General features: G+C 40.0%; 1 protein-coding gene across 1 annotated transcript in view; it reads left to right on the forward strand.

Annotated features, from left to right (window-relative positions):
- The window catches only part of GGT7 (gamma-glutamyltransferase 7), a 36,639-nt gene that overhangs the window by 8,321 nt on the left and 6,000 nt on the right, over positions 1 to 22,318 (forward strand). The window contains exons 2-10 of the mRNA XM_074212102.1: positions 7,421 to 7,653; positions 8,084 to 8,235; positions 9,101 to 9,218; positions 12,604 to 12,671; positions 13,022 to 13,095; positions 13,280 to 13,476; positions 14,193 to 14,280; positions 17,665 to 17,792; positions 18,143 to 18,231. Of these exons, the coding sequence (XP_074068203.1) occupies positions 7,421 to 7,653; positions 8,084 to 8,235; positions 9,101 to 9,218; positions 12,604 to 12,671; positions 13,022 to 13,095; positions 13,280 to 13,476; positions 14,193 to 14,280; positions 17,665 to 17,792; positions 18,143 to 18,231 (1,147 nt within the window). The remainder of the gene's footprint in view (positions 1 to 7,420; positions 7,654 to 8,083; positions 8,236 to 9,100; positions 9,219 to 12,603; positions 12,672 to 13,021; positions 13,096 to 13,279; positions 13,477 to 14,192; positions 14,281 to 17,664; positions 17,793 to 18,142; positions 18,232 to 22,318) is intronic.

The raw sequence follows: 22,318 nt of genomic DNA on the forward strand, positions 1-22,318 counted from the left end.
ATTAAATATATATAACAGTAGATACTATATAACAAATATAAAACAATATAACAAAATAAATATATGTATAACAACAGATATAACAATATCCGATCACACTCTTGATTACTGATATTAAGTAATACAAATTATTCATGCTTATCAAAATTGTTTGCCATTGACAGGGGATATCATATGCAAGGTTCAAATGAAATATTTTTTTATAGAGGGTGAAGTCTCCCAGCTGTTCCTTTTTTGTAGATGACATTAGACTGATTACATCGAGTTCTAGAATATCACAAGGTCTCTTCAATGAGATTTCTGATTTTTGAAAAGTGAGCACATTAAAAATGCATACAGGAATAACTAAATGAATAAAAAATTCTTATTGTCCAGATTGATACAGGTAGGTCCATTAAATTATTGTATCAGTTCTTATCTGGGAGATGTACCACAAATGGAAAATGTATTTATCTAAAATAGGAGGAAGAACGTAGAATGGATTGCATATGGAAAATTACTCACCTTTTAACACTCCCAATCTGCTCCTTGATGCAAAAGTTACATTTGTTTAACCTAAACATCCTGTGATTATGCATTTTTAAATACACTTTTTGAGGAAGACACATTGAGGCAAAGATTGAGATGTAGAAGTTGTCATTGACTCCTCCAAGTCTCTTATGCTTCTGTCCCTCACAGCTTCTGACATGGGTGAAATATACTGGTTTAAAGAAGCTTGATCTATCAACTCTTAGAGTTCTGCTATTGAAATCAACTGTCAGTCTCACCATCAAATCCCCAAAGAATTTATAAGTAACTTGAAGGTACACACACACACACACACAACACTGCTTGAATGATTTGTTAGGGATCATTTGCTATATTATTATTTAATTTTTAATGTCAAAAGAGGCACAAAACAGGAAGACATTTGTATACCAAAGCTGTTTGTCAGAATGGAAGAGGTTCAGCACAAAGTCTAAATGGAAGATGGATTCTCCATGGATAATAAGGTCCTTCAGATGCTTCATTATGGAAGTAAAATATTCTGCTTGCTTTGAACCCTGGAACATTGCAGTTTCCTCCATGAGCTCTACAGTCATGTCAAACAGTTTAGCTTAATTATCTGCCCTGGGGGAAAAGTCAAATTAATGAAGTCTAAATTATGATATACATTTAGATGGACAGTCCATAGAGGTGATCCATCAGTTCACATAGCATATATAGATCCTAGGCATGAACAATGAGCTCAGAACAATGAGCCTTTGGGAAATGATGGTGTTTTTTCAGTACTTGAAGCTTCTCTCTGAAACAATAGCCCATCTTTTTTTTTTTTAGGTTTTTTTTTTTTTTTTGCAAGGCAATGGGGTTAAGTGGCTTGCCCAAGACCACACAGCTAGGTAATTATTAAGTGTCTGAGTTAAGATTTGAACTCAGGTACTCCTGACTCCAGGGCCTGTGCTCTAACCTCCCCATAGCCACCTAGCCGCCCCTAGCCCATATTTTTAACAGCAGTATTTTTTCCATGATGTTGTATGACTGTGAGTTCATAATGCCATAATTTCTGAAGAATTCAAGTGAAAGGTCCAAAGGACAATGGAGAGGAACAACTGACTGAACAGTTTGGTATATCTAAGTGACAGTGGCTAGAGCACAAGACTTGCATAGCCTCACACCCTTACTAGCTGTATGATCCTGGACAAGTCAATTACCCTCTGTTTGCTTCAGTTTCCTCTTTTATTAAAAGGTAAAATCATATTACCTAGCTCCCAGGTATCCTTCATTGTCTCCCTTTTCTTTCCTTTTAGACATGGGCATTTTTAGTGTTTGTAAATGTCCACATTGTTAGACAGGAATTCTCCTTTTTCTCCTCCAGCATTTTATCTACCTTTGATTCTCTCCAAACCATCTGTGGTTTTTTCCTTTCTATCCCTAGAATAATATGTATAGTATAATATGCTAGTACCTAGTATAGTGTCAAACACTTAGTAGGGTTGGAAGAGGGACTTGACTTTGATAACATTGATATAGAGAACTCCCAAGCTGAGAAATTCTCTCTACTAATGCAGGTCAGTAACTTCTTTGCAATTTATAGTCTTAGAGAGTTGCCTAGAGCAGAGAGGCTAAGGGATTTGCCCAGAGTCACAAAGCCAATATGTGTCAAAGGTTTTCTTGGCTCAGTGCTCATTAAATTTTCTCCTCATTATTGCTCCCAATAACAAATACCATAGGGAAATCCAAATATTTTGAGAAAGGACTTATTAGATCTTTTAGGATGCAGTAGTGGCTCCAGTTGCCTATAGAGTACAAACAGTAGCAGAAAATAGAACCTAATAGGTGTTGTTCCATTTAGATTAACAGTTCCCATACCAACCAGCTGATCAACACTATAGACACCTATCCATCATGTTAAATAATCTGCAAATTTAAGATCTTGGTCTCTATTTTAACATGTAAACAAACTCAGTTCTTAACACACAATACCATAGCAGCATATCATAACTAAATCTAACAATCAAAACTAATTTCCAAATATCTAAAATGGAAGATTAAAGAAAAAAGTAATTAAACCTTTGCATTAAGGTCTCAGGCATGAGGGGCAGCTAGGTGGTGTAGTGGGTAGAGTACTGGCCTTGGAGTCAGGATGACCTGAGTTCAAATATAGCCTCAGACACTTAATAATTGCCTAGCTGTGTGACCTTGGGCCGGTCACCTAATCCCATTGCCTTACAAAAACAACAAAAAAAACTCAGGCATGATATATGTTGCAGAACTCTATTGCACATGAATAGGATCAGGAATGATCCTGTAGATTCCTCCTCCCCCAGGAAATCCCTCATCAAATAATTCATTTTATTCATTCCACAGGCAGTTATTGTTTATGTACCAGTCACCATTCTAGGCTCTCTTGATTAAAAACAAAAACAGCCCCTACCATCAGAGAGCTTCCATTCTATTGGGGAGAAACAATGTATACACATATAACTACAAAGTAATATTAGAAAAGGTAACCATGGACCCCCGGTACAGCATTTACCATTCATTACAGTCTCCAGTTTTGGATTCCTTACTGTGGTGTATACTTCCTATTCTATTTCTGCTGCTGTCTGGGAAAGAATGGTAAGCTAATGTGTGGGAACTGGGGAGCCACTAAGATTGTAATACTATTTTCAGATTATAATTTTTAGAGGGCAGCACCAGCCCTCTCAACTCTTACTTTGCTCAAACAGGATTAAATTGTTAATATTATGGATTAGGAGATCAATCTAAAGTTTGTGGCACTCCCAGGGGTTTATCATCTGCTATAGGCCACCACATGAGCTCATAAGATTCTCCAGCATCAACATCCAAGTAGCTGGGATTTTAAGCATGCACCACCATGTTTAACTGCTTGTTAACTTTGCTTTGCAAAATATAAATATTCTCCCTGAAAGCAAAATTTGAAACTTTTTGGAGGAATCTCAATCCATTTTTCCAGTCTCTCCAAGGATTCTTTAAAAATTAACTTTTATGCCTCTGGTTCTCTTTGCTTGCTTAGTATTAGCTAAAATTGGGAAGTAATCACTAACTCACTCAGTAATTTCTACACTCTGAATTTCACCCAGTAATTTCCACAATCTGAATTCTTCTTATCATTACTGTGACCACTCTCCATCCCAGTTTCTCCCCTTCCAAGGGAACAATTACTTGATCCCATGGGACCACAGAGATGAATTATAACTCTGGACACTCTGGGTGCCTCCATCCCCAACCTGGGAGATTAAAGGTATCTGATCTACTAATTTAGTTTTATACCATATCCCTGCTTATTTTCTGTTCCAAAAACTTCCCTTTTTTCCAGCTTATTTTGGCTCATTACCTAGGTTCTATTATTGTAGCAAATGAACTTAATTTCAAATCACTCATATGAAAGCTATCAAAACAACAAGAAGATTACCCATGTCACATTGTAAAATTAGGTTGATGCTTTCTCAAACAGTATTTGTCTGTGATTCCTGTGAAACCTCCTCTGGGCTTTAGTCTACCTCAATCTGGAAGCCCTGGATTAGTCCAGTCTCAAGGCAAGGTATCATAGAAGCCAATAACTGCTGCTCATATCTTCACTAGGCTGTTGAGGTAATAGTCTTATAGTCCTCCAAAAGATTGTGGTAATATAGATCATTTCAATCTTGTTTTTAACCTTTTTGTTGATATCATTCATGCCACTCTTGTCAAATATGACATTAAGACAAGGACCAGTCAGTTTACTGATAGTGATACACCCCATCTCCTGAGTTGGATTCTCCTACTGGCCAAATTGAATATTCAAATATAAGCAGAGCAGCAGCAGAATGTGTGTGATAAACATTGATTATATTGTAAAAGCATTTAGTTTAGCTACTCAATATGCCAGTTTATATTTCTTATGTTTCTACGTAGCTAGGTGGTATAATAAATAGAGCACCAGAAATTAGGAAGATTTATCTTAGTGAGTTCATATCTAGCCTAAGACATTTACTAGCTGTACTCTGGGCAACTCATTAGTCTTGTTTGCCTCAGTTTCCTCAACTCTAAAATGAGCTGGAAAAGGCAGTGGCAAATCATTCCAGTGTTTTTGCCAAGAAAAGCCCAATAATGGGGTCACAAATAAAAAATGATTGAACAATAAACAACTTTAATAAGGCTTATCTTTCAAACTAAGCCACAAAATGATTTCTCCACTGACCCCAACACCTCCATGTTTAAAAAGAAGAGGGAGAGAGGAAGATTACTATCCTTAGAGCACAACCATTTTGCCCTTTTTTTTTGGAAGCAATTGAGAATAGATAACTTGCCCAGGGTTACATAGCTATAAGTATTGGAGGTGAAATTTGAACTCAGATCTCCTGAACTCTAGGATTTTGCAAGGAAAATGGGGTTAAGTGGCTTGCCCAAGGCCACACAGCTAGGTAATTATTAAGTGTCTGAGGTCACATTCGAACTCAGGTACTCCTGACTCCAGGGCCGGTGCTCTATCCACTGCGCCACCTAGCCACCCCATAGGACTAGTTCTCTACGCAAAGTATCAGCTAGCTATCCCTAACCACTTTGTTTATTGATCAATTATAAACAATCTCTCTTGGGGGCAGCTAGGTGGTGCAATGGTTAGAACAAGAGGACTTAAGTTCAAATTCGAACTCAGACACAGTTACCTAGCTTAACCCTATTGCCTTAAATAAATAAAATTAAAAAAAAATCTCTCAGATCCCTTCTAACTTTTAAACTCTGGTTTTAGAATTAGAGGGCTCAAATTTTAGTCCTGGCTCAGCCAATTACCCATGGTACACTGAGCAAGCCATATTCATTCTCATCCTCTCTCCCTCTCCTTCCCCTTCCTCTCTGTTTCCTTCCTTGGTACAATAGGTTTGAACCAGATGATCTGACTAGGGAAGCTAGGTGGTGTCATAGGACACAGATCACCAGGTCAGGAAGCTTCAGGAAGATTCCTAAATTCAAATGTGTCTTCAAATACTTACTGTATGAACCTGGGTTAGTCATTTCACCCAGTTTGCCTCAGGTTCCTCAACTGTAAAGAGACCTGGAGAAGAAAACCCAAATGGGGTTACAAAGAGTCAGACATTACTGAAACAGTTGAACAAGACCCCTTCCAGATTTAAATGATTTTAAAATTATTTGACTCTCTTGGGACCTTCATTCTAGACTCAAGCTGTGAAGAGAATCTTGTCTTTGACAGAGATGGACACAGTCAGCAAAGATAAGAAAAGACAGAAATAGTCATTTTTAAAAGATCTATGAAAAAAGAGGTTTACTAATAAATGGCTGGAAGCCCTATGAATTGGTACATTCATTTTAGAAAATAATTTGAATTCTTGTTAGAAAAATCACTATTGCTTATATCCTTCGACCCAGCATGCATATATATTTAGTGCAAGCTAAGAATTTTGTATTAACAGCTTAAAACTGAAATGAGACTTTTGGAAAACTATATGAGAACTTTCTGTCTTTGCTTTCCTTGTGGTATATATTCATCAGAATGATCCCTGGGTCAAAGAGTATGAACAGTTGAGTTTGTCACAATATTTGGAGGTTTTTTTTGAGGCAACCAAAAACTGGAAACAAAAAAAGTGAGTACTCATTGCTGAGGAATGAATGACTGAACAGATTATGGCAAATGAATGTACTGAAATATTACTGCTCTGTTTAAGAAAAGAATTATAGAAACATAGGAAGATTTGTATTAACCGATACAAAAAGAAACATAAATAGAACCATAAAACAAAGACTGTCAAAATTACATAGTGTGTAGTTTCTTTTTAGTTTTCATTTCTACTGTTACATTTACTGTGTATAATTTTGCTTCTAGAATAGATGAGGAAATGCAAACATAAATCTTCTTTAGAGAGAGAGAAAAGATAATAGGTACAAAATGCTACATACATTGTCAAAAAAAAAAAAAAGGACCAGTGTAGGGCTGGAGGTTTGCTCTTGAAGGCTTTCAAGACTCTCCCTTTCTGTCCCCTGCCAGTTCCTGGCCTTACCTGAAGGTTATGACTATTGATCGCTAAGGATCTTTTCCATGTCAACCATGTTTGTAGAGACCAAGCGCAGGATCTTGGCCCCATAAGCCTTCCCTGTTGTTCCCTTCCCCCTTTCCCTCATATTTTCTGCCACCTTCAGGAAATTAATGCTTTCCCTGTATTGGGTTTGAGCAGGTAGAGGCTGGGGAGTCAGGGACATGAGGAGAAAGACCCGTGTAACCTCAGACTGATCCTTTCTCTTTGAGCCCAATTTCTTCATTTGTAAAATGAGGCAACTAGTTGACACAATAGATAGAGTGATGGACCTGGAGTCAGGAACACCTCAATCCCAGCCTCACATAGACATTTTTCTAGCTATATTACTCTAGGCAAAGTCCCTTTAATCTCTGTCTGCCTTTATTTAACTATGAAATAGGGTTCATAATGACACCACCTCCCAGGGATGTTGTAAGGATCAAACTGGATAATATTTGTTAAGTGTTTTGCACAATGCCCACACTCAACTGGTACTAAATGCTTGTTCCCTAAGAGTCTAGTGGAGTTGGGAGAGGGAAGGTGGGTGTGCAGGGGAGTCCAGGAGTTCTGCTTCCCAAAACCCAGAAGGAGGTGGGGGTCTGCAGAATTTCTTAGCCCAGGGGCCAATCCCAGTCCCCACCCATTTTAAAATAGAGTGCGTCAGAAAGAGACTGAAAGGTGATACAGGTTAGGGATTAGGGAGCTAGGGAACAAGGGTTGGGGGAGGGAAAAATCAGAATCAGGAGAAAGCAGGGAAGGCAGTTGCCAGGAGGTAGGTGGAAGCATCACCCCAAGAGCACTTGTCTTCTGGGAGGGCAGCCCAGGAGCTGGAGGGGAATTGGGGGGGGGGGAAGAGATCAAAAATAGGTATGAGGAATTCTAATATTTCCTCCTTTCTCTTCCTCTAGATCCTGACTCTTTCTTGAAGTCTGCCCGGCTACAGCAGCTACCCTCATCCTCCTCAGAGATGGGCAGCCAGGATGGGTCACCTCTAAGGGAGACCAGCAAGGACCCCTTTGCAGCTGCAGCGGAGTGTTCTTGCCGCCAAGATGGACTCACAGTCATTGTCACAGCCTGCCTCACCTTTGCCACTGGGGTGACAGTGGCCCTTGTCATGCAGATCTACTTTGGAGATCCCCAGGTGAGACTGAGAAGGGATGGATTGGGAGAAAATCAAGGGAAGCCTGAAGGAGAAAGATGTGGGAATGAAAGGGAGAGTCCTGGGGTGGGGGTGAGGGTGCCTAGGGATCTAAATGGGAGGCACAGAGTCAATTAGGAGATTGGAGGAAAAGGAGATAGATTAGAAGAGAGGCCACGAACTGACAGAATAGTCCCAGTTCAACAAACAGTTATTGAACACCTATTGTGTGCCTAGCCAAGGATTTTAGGGGTAAAGAGACTTACCTTGATGTGTGGGCATTGTGATCATTCTTGAAGCTCAAAGGATAGGTAGTTTTATTTCCTCTGCCCCTTGCTTCAGAGTTTTAGGGAAAGATGCTTCATGAGAGCAGATAGCAAGCCTTTGCTACTGCCCCTCCTTAAGTCTCCTATTTCTTCATTCTTTCCCCCAGATCTTCCACCAGGGAGCAGTTGTCACAGATGCTGCCCATTGCACGGCCCTGGGCATCGAGGTACTGAGTAAAGGTGGATCTTCTGTGGATGCTGCTGTGGCTGCTGCCCTGTGTGCAGGCATTGTGGCTCCTCACAGCTCTGGCCTGGGGGGGTAAGTGACTTTCTATTTGAAACTCCCTAAATCCATGGCTGAGACTCTTCCAATTTTCCCTTCCTGGTCCATTCAGTCACTGCTCAACAGATTCCTAACATCTCTAGAGTCTCTTAATCAGCCCCTCAGGTCCCTCTAATCAGCCCTCATCAGGTTTTTCAAATAGCCCCTCTGGGTTCTCCCAATTTTCTACTCCAGATTCCTCTGTCCTTGACCTCCATTTCCCTAATCAGCACCCCCACTGTGCTCCAGTTGCCTTTCCTAGACTTTGGTAGATCTTAGGGCATTCTCTTGCCTTTACACAAGCCCTGTTCAGATTCCTGAGAAGGAGGGTAAGCAGGTAGGCTATTATCTTAGCTAGTCCTCCTCAGCCCTTAAGAATTTGCACTTGGTGTAAAGACCAGGTCAATTGGGAGCTGACATCCAGGGCCTAAAGTCTTCTCCCTTACATAAACCAGCCCCAGAGGGGTGGGAACTAGCTGCCACTTCTTTAAGACAGGTGCAGGAAACTGGCAGGCAGCCAGCCTATGGCCCCCTAGGTTTGGCCCTGTGCCCTCCTCTGGCCGGTTCCTGCTAATCTAGGATTAAAATATTGGATGACTTGGTGGGGAGAGCCTCTTCAGGCCTGCTTTGCAGAGAGCCAACACTTCTCTCTCACCTCCCCCATTAGTCCAGCACCTCTGCCCACCCAAGCCTCAGAAGAGGTTTATCCCAAGGGGGTGGGGGGGTTTCCAGAGAGTATGGTTCAGTATATTTGTGGGGGGGGGTATCTCAAGTTTTCTTCTTGTTCTCCCATATTATCTCCCCTTGTCCCTCCCTGTTTCCACATAACCCTCACTGGATGCTCACCTCTCTTCCAACCCAGGGGAGGAGTGATGCTTGTCCATGACATCAGAAGGAATGAGAGTCGCCTAATTGACTTCCGGGAGACTGCCCCCGCTGCCCTTCGGGAGGAAGCCCTGCAAAGATCCTGGGAGACCAAGGTGGGGGCTGCAGGGGAGGGGCTTTTATCCCCTTCCCTCTGTCACTGAAATCCATATTTCACCCTTTATGTGACAAACTGCTCTGCATTTACTAGGGCCATGTCATGTGAGCTAACCCCAACCCTCCTTCTCCTCAATTCACATCATTCAGTTTCCTCTGCTATCTCTTCCTTCACTCAAGTCTCAGATGAAGAAGTGACCCTTCTCCATGCAAAAGCCAGTTTCTTTACATGTTTTCTTAATTGCTTCCTCTCCTGATTCTCTAACAAATTGTTCCTATTTTTCTCTAATATTCAATCTATCTACTGACACCTTTCCCTCTACTAATATACCCATGTATCCCCTATCCCTAAGAACAAACAAACCACTTGATCCTATCATTCCTACCAGCCTCACCAGCTCTTGTCCCATACTGTCTTCTACATATGGCTAAACTTAAGAAAGTTATCTACATTTACTGCTTCCCCTTCCTCTCCTCTCCCTTTCTTCTAAACATAGTGATCTGGCTTCTGACTTCATTCAATTTACTCTCTCCAAAGCTACCAGTAATCTCTTAATTGCCAAATCTGATGGCCTTTTTTCTATCCTGACCTTTTTTGACTTCTCAGCAACATTTGACACTATTGATTACTGTCTCCTCCTGGATAGTCTCTGTTTTCTAAGTTTTTGTGTGGTTGCTCCCTCCTGGTTCTTTTCCTATCTATCCAACTGCTCTTTTTCAGTATCCTTTGCTGCATTCCTATGTCTTCTTCTTTTTTCCATTTACACTAACTTACTTGATTCAGTTAGCTTCTCTGTACAGATGATTTTCAGATCTATATACCCAGACCTCATCTCTTTCTTGAGCTACAGGCACCCATCTCCAATTGCCTCTTGTACAACTTGAATCAGATGTCCCAAAGACATCTCAAACTCATTATTTCCAAAATGGAACTTAATCCTTTCCCCTTCTATTGAATTTTTCTATTACTGTAAAGTGCACTTTTATATTCCCAGGCTCAAAACTTGGTTTCACCCTCATCTCCTCATTCATACTCACCCCCATATCCAACCCAGTGTCCATTTTGTCATTTTTACACTCATAACATTTCTCATCTGTGTCCCCTTCTCTCAACTCATATAGCTATAACATTAATTCAAATTCTCATTACTTGAACTATTGGAACAGTCTTCTGCTAAGTCTTCCTTTCTCAAGTATCTCTTCATTCCAATCTACTGAGTTAATCAAGTGTTTCCTTTTTTTTAATTTTTTTAATTTTTTCTCAATTACAAGTAAACAAAATTTTTAACATTGTAAAAAATTTTGAGCTACAAATTCCCTCCTTGAAAAGGCAAGTAATTTGATATAGATCCTGTAAGTGCAATAATGGAAAACATTTATATAATAACCATAAAAAAGAAAATATAAACCTGAGTTCAAATCTGACCTTTGACACTTGATGCTTACTAACTCTGTGACCCTGGGCATGTTGTTTAACCCCAATTGCCTCACACAAGAAAAAGTTTTTAAAATATGCTTCAGGGGAGGCTAGGTGGCACAGTGAATAGAGCACCAGCCTTGGAGTCAGGAGTACCTGGGTTCAAATCCAACCTCAGACACTTAATAATTACCTAGCTGTGTGGCCTTGGGCAAGCCATTTAACTCCATTGCCTTGAAAAATCTAAAAAAAAAATAATAAAATAAAATATGCTTCAATCTGCATTTCAATTCCATCATTTGTCTTTCTGAAGGTAGATAGAATTTTTCAACATAAATCTTTCAGAACTGTTTTGGATCACTGTGTTGCTGAGAATAGCTAAATCATTTACAAACTGATCATCATTCAGTATTGCTGATACTGTATACAATATTCTGGTTCAGCTCAGTTCATGTAAGACTTCCCAGATTTTTCTGAAATGATCCTGCTCTTCACTAGCATTCAATCACAAATATATATATATATATATATATATATATATATATATATATATATATTTATCTGTTCTGTCATTTCTCAATTGTTGGGCATCCCCTCAATTTCTAATACTTTGTCACCACAAAAAGAACTGCTATAAATATTGTTGTACAAACAGGTTCTTTTCCTTTTTTTAAATTAATCTCTTTGGGATATGGATGAATAGTGGTATTTTGGGGTCAAAGGATCTGCAGAGTTTTATACCCTTGGAGCAGTTATTTTCCATAATGGTTAGACATGTTCGCAACTCCATTCCCAGTTCATTAGTATACCTATTTTTCTACATCTCCTCCAACATTTGTCCTTTTCCTTTTCTGTCATGTTAGTCAATCTGCTAAGTGTGAAGTAATAACCCAGAGTTGTTTCAGTTTGCATTTCTCTAATCAATAGTTCATTGGAACATTTTTTCCCTCATAAGACTATAGATATCTTTGGTTTCTCCTTCTGAAAACTGCCTGAAAACTTTGAGTGATTCTTTCTACAGCACAAGTCTGACCATGTAACACCCCACCTGCTCAATAACCTCTGGTGAATCCCTGTTACTTTTAGAATCAAATATAAGCTCTGTTAGGCTTTAAAGCTCTTTATAACCTGACTCCTTTAGTCTTCTTCAATTTTACAATCATTCTATGATCCAGCTACATTGGTCTTCTTGCAGTTCTTTAAAAATGATATAATCCGTGCTGTACTAACTGACCCCATGCCTGGGGTCTTCTGTCTCTCACCTCTGCCTCATTTTCCCCCCGTATTAAATCTCACCTACTGCTAGAATTCCCTCCAACTGCTTATATCTCTATTCTCAGATAACCTTCCTTCTTTGTTGTTGTAGATGAGTCATTTCAAGTCTTGTCTAACTCTTTGTGGACTCTTTTGGGTTCTTGGCAAGAGTGATTTGTCAGTTCTTTTTTCCAGCTTAAGTTACAGATGAGAAACCTGAGGCAAACAGTTAAATGATTTTCTCAATATCACACAGCTAGACACTTACCTGAAGTCAGATTTGAACTCAGGAAGAATCATCCTGCTGACTACAGGTTCAGCACTCTAGCCATTGTACCACTTACTATTGTCTTTCCCAATAGATGAGAGCTTCTTGAAGGCAGGGGCTGGTTTTTGTCTTTCTTTGTATAGTGCCTGGCACATATTAGATGCTTAATAAATGCTTATTGATTTCCTGAGAATATTGTATATCTGACTGCAGTGCACTTTCTGTATGGTGTTTGCTATGTGACTAGTTACTGTATAGGGTGTGCATTGACCAGGTATATGTGCTATGTGTCTAATGCAAGGCTAATGTAGAACTATTATGTAAAGATGATGAATCTTGGGGGTTCCCTCTACCCTGGGGTGGTGAGACCTTTAGAGCTCAGCCTAGCCCCTCCCCTTCTAGTGACTTGATGTCCTCTTTCCCTTGACTGCTTCACCTGACCCAGCCGGGTCTCCTTGTGGGGATCCCAGGAATGGCCAAGGGGCTATATGAAGCTCATCAACTCTATGGAAGGTAAGGGGGAAGGGAACACCAGGACCTGTCCCTCAATCTCCTCACTTCCTCCTCCCCATTGAATTTTTCATTCTCCTTCCCTGAGTTTTCTCTTCCCATATTCCTCCCCTCCTTAGGCTCCCACTTCCTAGAAGTTTTGTCCCCATTTTCTCCTTCTCCACTCACCTGTCTCATTTTCCCAGATTCCTTCTCCTTCAACTTTAGCCCCACCATCCTGGAGTCCTCTCTTTTTTTCTTCCATTTAGTTCTTAGTTATTTATGTGTACTCCTTTTTCCATTCTCCTCCCCTGTCCTGGAGGCTTCTTCTCCCTCTAACTCCCTCACCATGTTCTCTATCTTCTGTTACTCAGGCTGCCCTGGTCCAAGGTTCTGGCATTCGCATCAGCTGTAGCCCAGGATGGCTTCAATGTGACCCATGATCTTGGTCAGTTAGGGGTCCTAGAGGTGGGTGGTGAGGCTGCAAAGGGACTGGGAAGAGAGGGCAAGAGCTTTAAGAGCTGGAAGCTCCTTCACTATGTTGGCAAGGGTGGTAAGGGGATATCTAAGTTCATTGAATAGTCAGGGTAGGAAAGACTCAAACCTGAGATACTTTCCCCCTATCCTTCCAGCCCAGGCCATTCTAGAACAACCTGTGCCCAACGCTTCAGAACGTTTCCGAGAAACTTTCTTTCCTGAAGGCCGGCCTCTGGTACCTGGCACATTTGTACGGAGGCCAGACCTGGCAGCTGTTCTGTCTTCTCTGGGTTCTGCGGGGGCCACAGCCTTCTATGGGGGAGGCAACCTTACTCAAGAGATGGTGTCAGAGGTGAGCATGGGGCCAAACTAGGATGACCAGAGGTAAGAGAAGGAAGCATAAATCAACAAAGCTATAAGAGACTTTATTTATTTATTTATTTTTGTGAGAGACTTTAAAGAGTACTTTACTTCAGAGTCTACTCATTTTAATAATGGCTAAATTGAAACTCAGAGAAAGAAAGGAACTTCTCCCAATTTGTAACAAGTTAGTGGAAGCATAAGGACCAGACCCAAGGTATCTATTCCAGGAATTTTTCCATGTCTGCATTCTCAGAATCAACAAAAAAATCCCAGACATTTTTAAAGATTTTAAGTATGAGGGGAAAAGATAAGGGAGTTCTTGGAGAGATAGATGTGGTCCTCACCAAGATGGGGAGTGAGGGGAGGGGAAATGATCTCCAGGAATTATAAATCTGGAACTGAAAGAAATCTCAAAGAGCCACATTTCAACCCCCACATTTTATAAATGAAAAAACTAAGGCCCTTGCCTAAGGTTACATGGATAGTGCATATGAAAGGCAAGATGCTAATTCAGGTCCTCTGATCCAAAGTCAGTGCTTTTTCTTGTGTCCTGATTTCTAGAGCTTGGGGTGCTACTAGGGGTGTGGAGAGACTGTAGCTACCAACCCCTTTCTTGTGATGCTCCAGGGGTGGGCGGAGTAGGGGCTGGGAGAAATGTTAGCTCAAACCATACTTCTTTCTCCCTGTCTTCCTTCTTGCCTCTAGGTGCAGCACCATGGTGGAGTCTTGACAGAGGAAGATTTCAGTAACTACAGTGTATTGGTGGAGAAACCTGTGCGTGGCGTGTACCGAGGTGACTTTGTCCCCTCATTCAGCAGCCTCTCTCACCCTCCCTCTATGCTGTTTAGAGGCTTCTGTCCACTATAGAAGGAAAAAAACACCCCCAAACCCTATAACCTTGAATGGGACAGAATCTGAAGCATATCCCAAGTCAGTCAGTTCCCAAGTGAATATCCCAAGATATTCCCAAGAATATCAGGATTTGGGGGGAGACCAGTTTTCCTATTCATGCCCTTTTTTCTTTCCTATCTTCCCAATGTCACTTGTTCAGTTGTTTCATCTATGTTCAACTCTTTATGACCCCATTTGTGTCAAGGATTTTGGAGTGATTTGCCATTTCCTGTTCCAGTTCATTTTACGGTTGAGGAAACTGAGACAAACAGAATTAAGTGACTTTCCCAAGGTCACACAGCTAATAGAGCCAGAGGCCAGATTTGAAATATCTTCCTGATTCCAAATTCAATCCTCTATCCACTGCCACCTAGCTGCCCCTTCCTAATGACAAAGTCTCAGCCTAAAGGAACCACCAAATATCAAAGCAAAAAGGGATTTAGGAGCATAGATTATCAGAGCTATCAGAGCTAACCAGTCCTCTCATTTTTTAGAGAAGAAAACTGAAAAACAGAGAGTGTAAGAGATTGACTTAAAGCTATGAAGCTACTATCCTAATTCCTATGCCAGGGCTTTGGTTATTTCTAGCTGAGACTTTGGCAAGATTGTGGAGTTTGTCTACATCATTCTCAACCTAACCTCTCTGTGTGAGCCATTTAGTTCTTTTCCCGCCCCCATCCCTCCCCTTTTCTTCTTTAAGTGCTCATAAAAAGCTGCTTTCAATAATATTATTAGCCATATAATTTCCAGAATCAATCATTGAGCAATATTTAATAAGCATTTACTATGTTTTCTAGGGGTAAGAAACCCAAAAATTTAACAATATGATTTCACAGAGCATAATTTCTATTGTGGGATATATACATACGTGTGTGTGTGTGTGTGTATGTGTGTGTGTATGCATATGCTAGATTCAAGATAGTTTTTGGTAGGGAGACATTAGCATCTGGGGAATCCGGAACGGTTTTATTGTACAAGGTAGTACTTGAGCTGAGTTCTTTATTTTTGTCCTCTACTACATTTTAAAAATATTATTTAATCATTTATGCCACCAAAGTGAATCTCCAATGAAACTAAATAAATTCATATTCTTTAGAACAGTGGGTTTTGATAAAATTTGATAAAAATAAAATTGTAATGTCTTTCCTCATTAATAATTCATTTGAGTTTTGAAGAAACTAGGAATATAAGAGATAAAGAGGAAGTAGAATGTGTGATGGACAGGAAGGTAGCCAATCTGACTAGACTAAAGAATGGAAGTGTGATGAAAGGTTATAATTTATTAAAAGGCTAGAAAAGTAGGTTGAAGCCAGATTATGAAGGGCTTTAAAAACCAGAGAGAAAAATTTGTTTTGATTCTAAATGTAACAGTAAACTAGTGAAGTTTATTGAATAGAAATATGAGAGATGTGGTCAGAGCTGTGTTCTAGTAAGAATATCATTTTGGCAGCTATGTGGAGGATGTAGTGGAGGGGAGAGTGGCTTGATGCAGAGAGATCAGGTCAGATGTTTGGAATATAGCCACATTTGGAAGAGAAAAAAAGGAAACTGAGAAGGATTGGTTACCCAGGTAGAGGAATAACCAAGAACAAAGTCATGAAAACCCAGAGAAGACTCTAAGAAAAAGTTTCAAGTGATTCAGAGATGTATTTCAGAGATATCATAAAAGATAAGGCTTGATATTTTAAAAAGGCCATCAGTTTTGATAATTAAAACATCATTTACAATGTGGGAGGGTATAATTTCAGTTGCATAATCAGAGCAGAAAACCCAGCTGCAGAGTTTGAGAAGTGATAAAGAGTAAATGATAGTAGATAATTTTGCTTTTTCTAGTATTTTGGCTAAAAAGGAGAGTAAAGACATTAGATCATAACTTGAATGGATCATAAGTTCAAATGATAGTTTTTTTAAGATGTCAAAGACCTAATAATGTTTTTAGGTAGCAGAGAGGCAAGCAGTGACATAAGAAAGGGTAAAAGATTAGAAACAGAAAGGCTGAATAATTTATTGAAGGGGATAATTTGCTGAAGGAGTCAGAAAGGGATGATGGGATCAAGGATACAATAGAGATATTGGCCTTGGAAAGGAGAATGGGGGAGAAAAATGAGAAAATGATGACAAAGGGTTTTGAAGTATAGAGTAAGGGAGAAGGGTTTCATGAAGAGTGGCTTCTATTTTTACAGTAGCATAGGAGATGAGCTTTTCAACTGAGAGGGAGAAGAAGAGGAGTATATAGGAGAGAAGTGAAATAGTTCTAGTGGAGTGTCCAATAAAAAGTCAATTGCAAAGGAGTAAAAGAATTAATTTACTGTATTGCTGACTCTGATGGTATTACTTATATAGTAATATAGGTTTAGATTTTCTCTTCATGTCTGCCATCTTGTATAATTATCAGCCATCTCTTTCCATGAGTCTACTAGTCCTTACCAAATAGCCAATGCCTTTCCTCAGTTTCCCCTGATATTTCAAGGAAAGCAGTAGAACACATGACTGCCTACCTAAAATCCCATGACACTTGACCAGTCCGTTTCCTATCATATGTTTCTCTGATGACATCTTAAAATCCAGCTTTTATTGAAATTTCTCATTGTTTACATGTTGCATGTACCTCTCCATATGGTTGTCCATGATTGATGTACAGTTCTTCAGAGACCATTGTGTTCCATATCTCACAGTTATACAGTGTCTCCAGAATAAATGGTTTGCAAAGATGAAGCCTTTGTTTCTGGGAAAAGGTTGAGTTCCTTCAAAGAACCTTGAAGCTTCCTGCCCCATCTCCTCTTCCCATTTAATCCTATAGTGATGAATAAATTCTATAGTGGAAGTCAGATAACAAAAAGGTAAAGTGGACCCAGTCAGCTAGGGGTCAGCCTTCTCTCACTGGGCCTGAAATGCTTTGTCTTTGTTAGAGACATTTTGACTTTGGTAAGTAGAGTGGTAGGGAAGAGGTTAAAAAGTGGAAGGGGCAGGTTGGGGATTGGAATGGGTCATTGAACAATCTTGAGGCCAGCCCTGGAATGAACCTTGGGTCCTTATTTCTGAAGGTCTCAAAGCCCTGGGCTGGGCCTCCTGAGCTCCTGTTTTGCCACTATCATCTATGTAATATTTAGCAGGTCCCTTTTTCACTTTGGGCCTCAATTTCCTCATCTATAAAATGAGGACTTAAGTTTCTAAGAGTTTGGTTTTTGTTTTTTTTTATCTCCATAAAAGTTCTTTATCCCCTTTGTCCTTATGTATAGATCTGTTTCCCTTCCCTTCCTTAACTTGGTCTCTCTCCTTCTCAAAGGCCACTTGGTGCTCAGCCCCCCACCCCCTCACACTGGACCGGCCCTCATTGCTGCCCTGAATATCCTAGAGGGTTTCAACCTTACCAGCTTGGTATCCAGGGAACAGGCTCTGCACTGGGTGGCTGAGGTATGACTCCCTTCCCTTTCCCACCATTCTTCATATCAACTTCTCAGCTTCCTTGTCCTATGCTGTGTTCCTGCTTTCCAGGACACTGGGGTCAATGTCATCTTACCCCGCCACGCCCTCAGACCCACTTCCTGTGGGTCCTGACAATATCAACCTTGGAAGAGGGTTGTATATACACAAAGCCTTTGGGGCATGGGATCAATAAAGATATTTTGGTATTTGGGCAATAGAGGAAGGGAAGGTCTTTGGAATTCTGAGGGGTGGAGCATGGATGTTTTGAAGCTGCTTGGGAGTCACAAGCAGAGAAGAGTTCCTGATGTGCCTGGTGTCTCCTGCATGCCTTTGTACAGACTCTGAAGATTGCTCTGGCCTTAGCCAGTAGACTGGGAGATCCCTTCTATGACCCAACCATCTCTGAGAGCACAGAAGACATGCTCAGGTAGGGTCAGGCAATAGGAAGGGGTTGGGAGTGGTAGGGTAGTATGGAGAGACCTGAAAAAAGGGATTTATCTGAGGTTTTTGCTTCTTTCTGATTTCCCAGAAACACACACACACACACACACACACATACACACACACCCTCTCTCCATATTTGTATGTGTATATTGCTCTGTAAGATACATTTTATCTCTATATCTAATTTTTTGTTTGTCCTTATATAGGAAGTCCCAAAAGTCTTAGGATAGTATAAGCTATTAAATTCTATTAAAACTTAAACTTTAAAGCTTTAAATCACTTATATATGTATATACACATGATTAATCACCAGGAATTGTGCTAGGTCCCAGAGATAGAGTCAAAATATGAAATAATCCCCTTCTTACATTCTTTTAAGGGAGATAACATATATGTTATGTGGATAATATATAGGTAAATAATATGGAGATATGTAGAGAATAAATGCAAAACAATTATAAGATAGGGAGGGAGTATATTAGCAGATTGGGGATAAAGAAGGGTTTCCTATAGGAGATGGTGTTTGGGTTGTGTTGAATTTAGGTCTTATTATTATCTTTATTTCTTGTATTATGGTGTTCAGGTTTTTTTACTAGTCATGTTCTCCTAGAAGATTTATAATCCTCAAATTATCTCTATGAATCCTGACTTCAAGATCAATGTGTTTGTATGAACATCATGTTTTATTTTGTTTCTTTTCTTCTAACTTGTCTTTTACTTCTATGTATTTGCATTCCTTTTTCATTCTGCTAATTATTTCTTCAGGAACATCCTACTGTGGTTCTGTTGAGAATTCATAGGGTCCTCAGTCTCATCAGGTGTTTTCCTTTGTCTTGCAATATTTATGCATACGTGTCTATTGGTTTTAGCTGATTTGGAAGTCATGTTCCCCTCAACTATAAATATCTTCCTTGAATGTTTATCTGCTTATGCTGGAAGGATTTAATTAAGTTTTCTTCCTCCTAAGATCTTTGATCATTTTAATCTTTTTTTCTCTCTCTATTGATCACTTTCTGTCTCCTTCCCTTTTGATTGCGGTTTCTTTGGTAGTTGTGCCTTAAAACTTTTTTTTTTTTTTTTTGCAAGGCAATGGGGTTAAGTGGCTTGCCCAAGGCCACACAGCTAGGTAATTATTAAGTGTCTGAGGTCAGATTTGAACTCAGGTACTTCTGACTCCAGGGCCAGTGGGCCTTAAAGCTTTTAAGGCAAGCTTGAAAATTCAAGTTTCACCAGTCTGTCTTTGCCCCAATGACTTCTGGGGGAACAGAACTAGCTCCAACTCAAAGCTGGACTCTCTCCCTTAGACTTAGTGGAGGGGCAGGCATATGTCATGCCCTAGTATCCTTTGTTCCTTAACTGTCTAGCTGAGCTCTGTGGCAGCACAAAGTGCTGCTGAGCTGCTGTCTCAGCCTAAGCAAACTTTTGACTTTGGTTTTCCATGGCACTATGAGGAGACAATAGGTAGGCTTTAATTCTAGTACAAGTCCATGTGTTGACTTTTGAAGCCCTGCTATTGGATCATGCTGAGTAGTGAGGGTGAGTATACTGAGGGAGCGCTTTAAGGGTTAGGGATTAACTTTCTCTTGTGTTAGATAATTGAACTATTATTTTATTAGGATTCTAAATGTCCTAGTCTAGAGAGAGCTGAAATGGATTTGTTTCTTATACATGCATCCTTTGCTCCTCCTTGTTGGCATATGAGTCAGGCATGACCTAGTACTATCAAGAGTACCACCATCCTCACAATTATCTAGGCTTACAACCTAAAGTGCCATCTTCCATTCCTCACTCTCTCTAATCCCCCCATATCCAAACTGTTGCCATGCCCTGTCATTTCTTGCTTGGTAATAATATCTCTCACCCATATCCCTTTCTCTCCTCAAATACTTCTACTACTCCAGTGTAGACTCTTATTACCTTAGGAATGAACTGTTCCAATAGCCCTTTGATTACTCTCCCTGCTTCAAATCTCTCCTAACCCTTGTCCATCCTCTACTCATGTAACAGAATGATCTTCTTAAAGTACAGCTCTGACTATGTCGCTCCTTTCCCAATTCACTAAACTTCAGTGGCTCCCGATTACTCTCTGATTCTAATATAAAATCCTTTGACTTTTAAAACTTTTCATAACTTGTCCCATATATTTCTAATTTTTTTACAACCCATACTCCACCATGTAATCTATAATCTAGTGCCACTGGCTTCCTTGTAGTTCCCCACTCCATCTTCCAACTACATTTTCATTGACTGTCTCCTATACTTGGAATGTTCTTCCTCATTGTCTCTGCCTCCTGGATTTCCTGGCTTTCTTCAAATCTCAGCTAAAATCCCCTCTCTTCAAGAAGCTCTTGCAAAGTCCTTCTTTTGCCTTTCTTCTAGTAATCCCTCCAATTTATCTGGGAATGTCTTCTTTGTACTGAATAGTTTGCATGTTGACTCACTATAGATCATGAACTTCTGGAGGGCAGGGACTGTTTTTGCCTTTCTTTTGTATCCTTAGCATTTTGCATAGCCCTTGGCATACAGTAAATGTTTAATACATCCTTATTCACTTGACCTGATTTGACTTGAATTGAGAAAAATCATGAACCAGCGAATCTAAGGTTAGTGCAAAAACTTGGGAGGTGAGAAATGAAGGTTTTGAGTGAGGAAGAGAGAAAAGAATAGTTTGTATTCTGGACATACAGTAAAGAAAAGAAAGTATAAGGAGAAATAAAAGATAGTTGGGGCCAGTTTATGGAAGCCATAACAGCCAGCTAGAGGAGTCTGTCATTTTATCCTAGAAGCAATAGGAAGCCACTGAAGTTTATTGAAGAGGGGAATGACATACTCAGAGCCACACTTAAGGAAAAATCACTTTGGCTGCTGTATAGAGGATTCAATGGAATGAGGGAGGGCAGCCAATAGAGAGACCATTGTAATAGTGCAGGCAAGAGGTGATAAGGGCCTGATCTAAGTTTGTAGCTGCATGAATAGAGAAAAGGGACCAGATATGAAAGATGTTGTAGTCCTAGAAACAGAAAGATATGATAACTGATTGTATATCAAGGGTAAGAAAAATGAAAAGTCAAGGATAACCAAGCTGGGAGACTGGAAGAGGGATAGGTTTTAGGGGAAAGATCATTAGTCCTATTTTGGACATATTGAAGTTGAGATGTCTTGGGACATCTAGCTTTATGTGTACAAAAGGCAATTGGTGTGGTAGAAATGGAGTTTAGGAGAGACTGGGGCTAAATATATGCATTTGTGAGTCATTTGCATAGAGATGATAATTAAACCCATGGGAGATGATGAGGTCATCAAAACAGAGAGAAGAAAACAAAGAGAAGAACACAAGTCTCAGAACTGAGCTTTGGGGATTATCCACAATTGAGGGGCATTATAAGGATGATGAGCCAGCAAAGGGACACAGGAGTGGTCAGATCTATCATGTATGCATGAAAATATATATTTGAACATATAAATATACATGCATGAATGCAAATATATGATATTCATGTGTCTGTGAATACTTTGATATATGTGTGAGTGTATATATACTGCATACACAGCATGGGTGTATATATATATATATGAAAAATATTGTTGTTCAATCATTTTTCAGTTGTATTCAACTCTTTATGACCCTATTTGACATTTTTCTGACAAAGATATGGAATGGTTTGCTATTTCTTTCTCCTGTCCATTTTATAGATGTGAAAACTGAGGCAAACAGGTTTAAGTAACTTGCCGAAATTCCATAGCTAGTACATGACAGAGACTGATTTTTGAATTCAGGTCTTCTTGACTCCTGGCCTAGTGCTCTTTCCATTGTACCACCTAGTTGCCCAATATGAGGCTATCTCTCTCCCTTATAACCTCTGTATACACACACACACACACACACACACACACACACACACACACACACATATACTTTTCATCCCCTGCTTCTTTCTCTTTTAACCTTAGCCTGCTTCTCCTGGGAGTATGGAAACTGGTTAAAGTGGTCATTAAGTCCTGCTTGACCCTTAGAAAACTTCTCCTTGGGGCGGCTAGGTGGCGCAGTGGATAAAGCACCGGCCTTGGAG

Source organism: Macrotis lagotis, chromosome 1 (assembly GCF_037893015.1).
Source record: "Macrotis lagotis isolate mMagLag1 chromosome 1, bilby.v1.9.chrom.fasta, whole genome shotgun sequence".
In the NCBI taxonomy this organism is placed as follows: domain Eukaryota; kingdom Metazoa; phylum Chordata; class Mammalia; order Peramelemorphia; family Peramelidae; genus Macrotis; species Macrotis lagotis.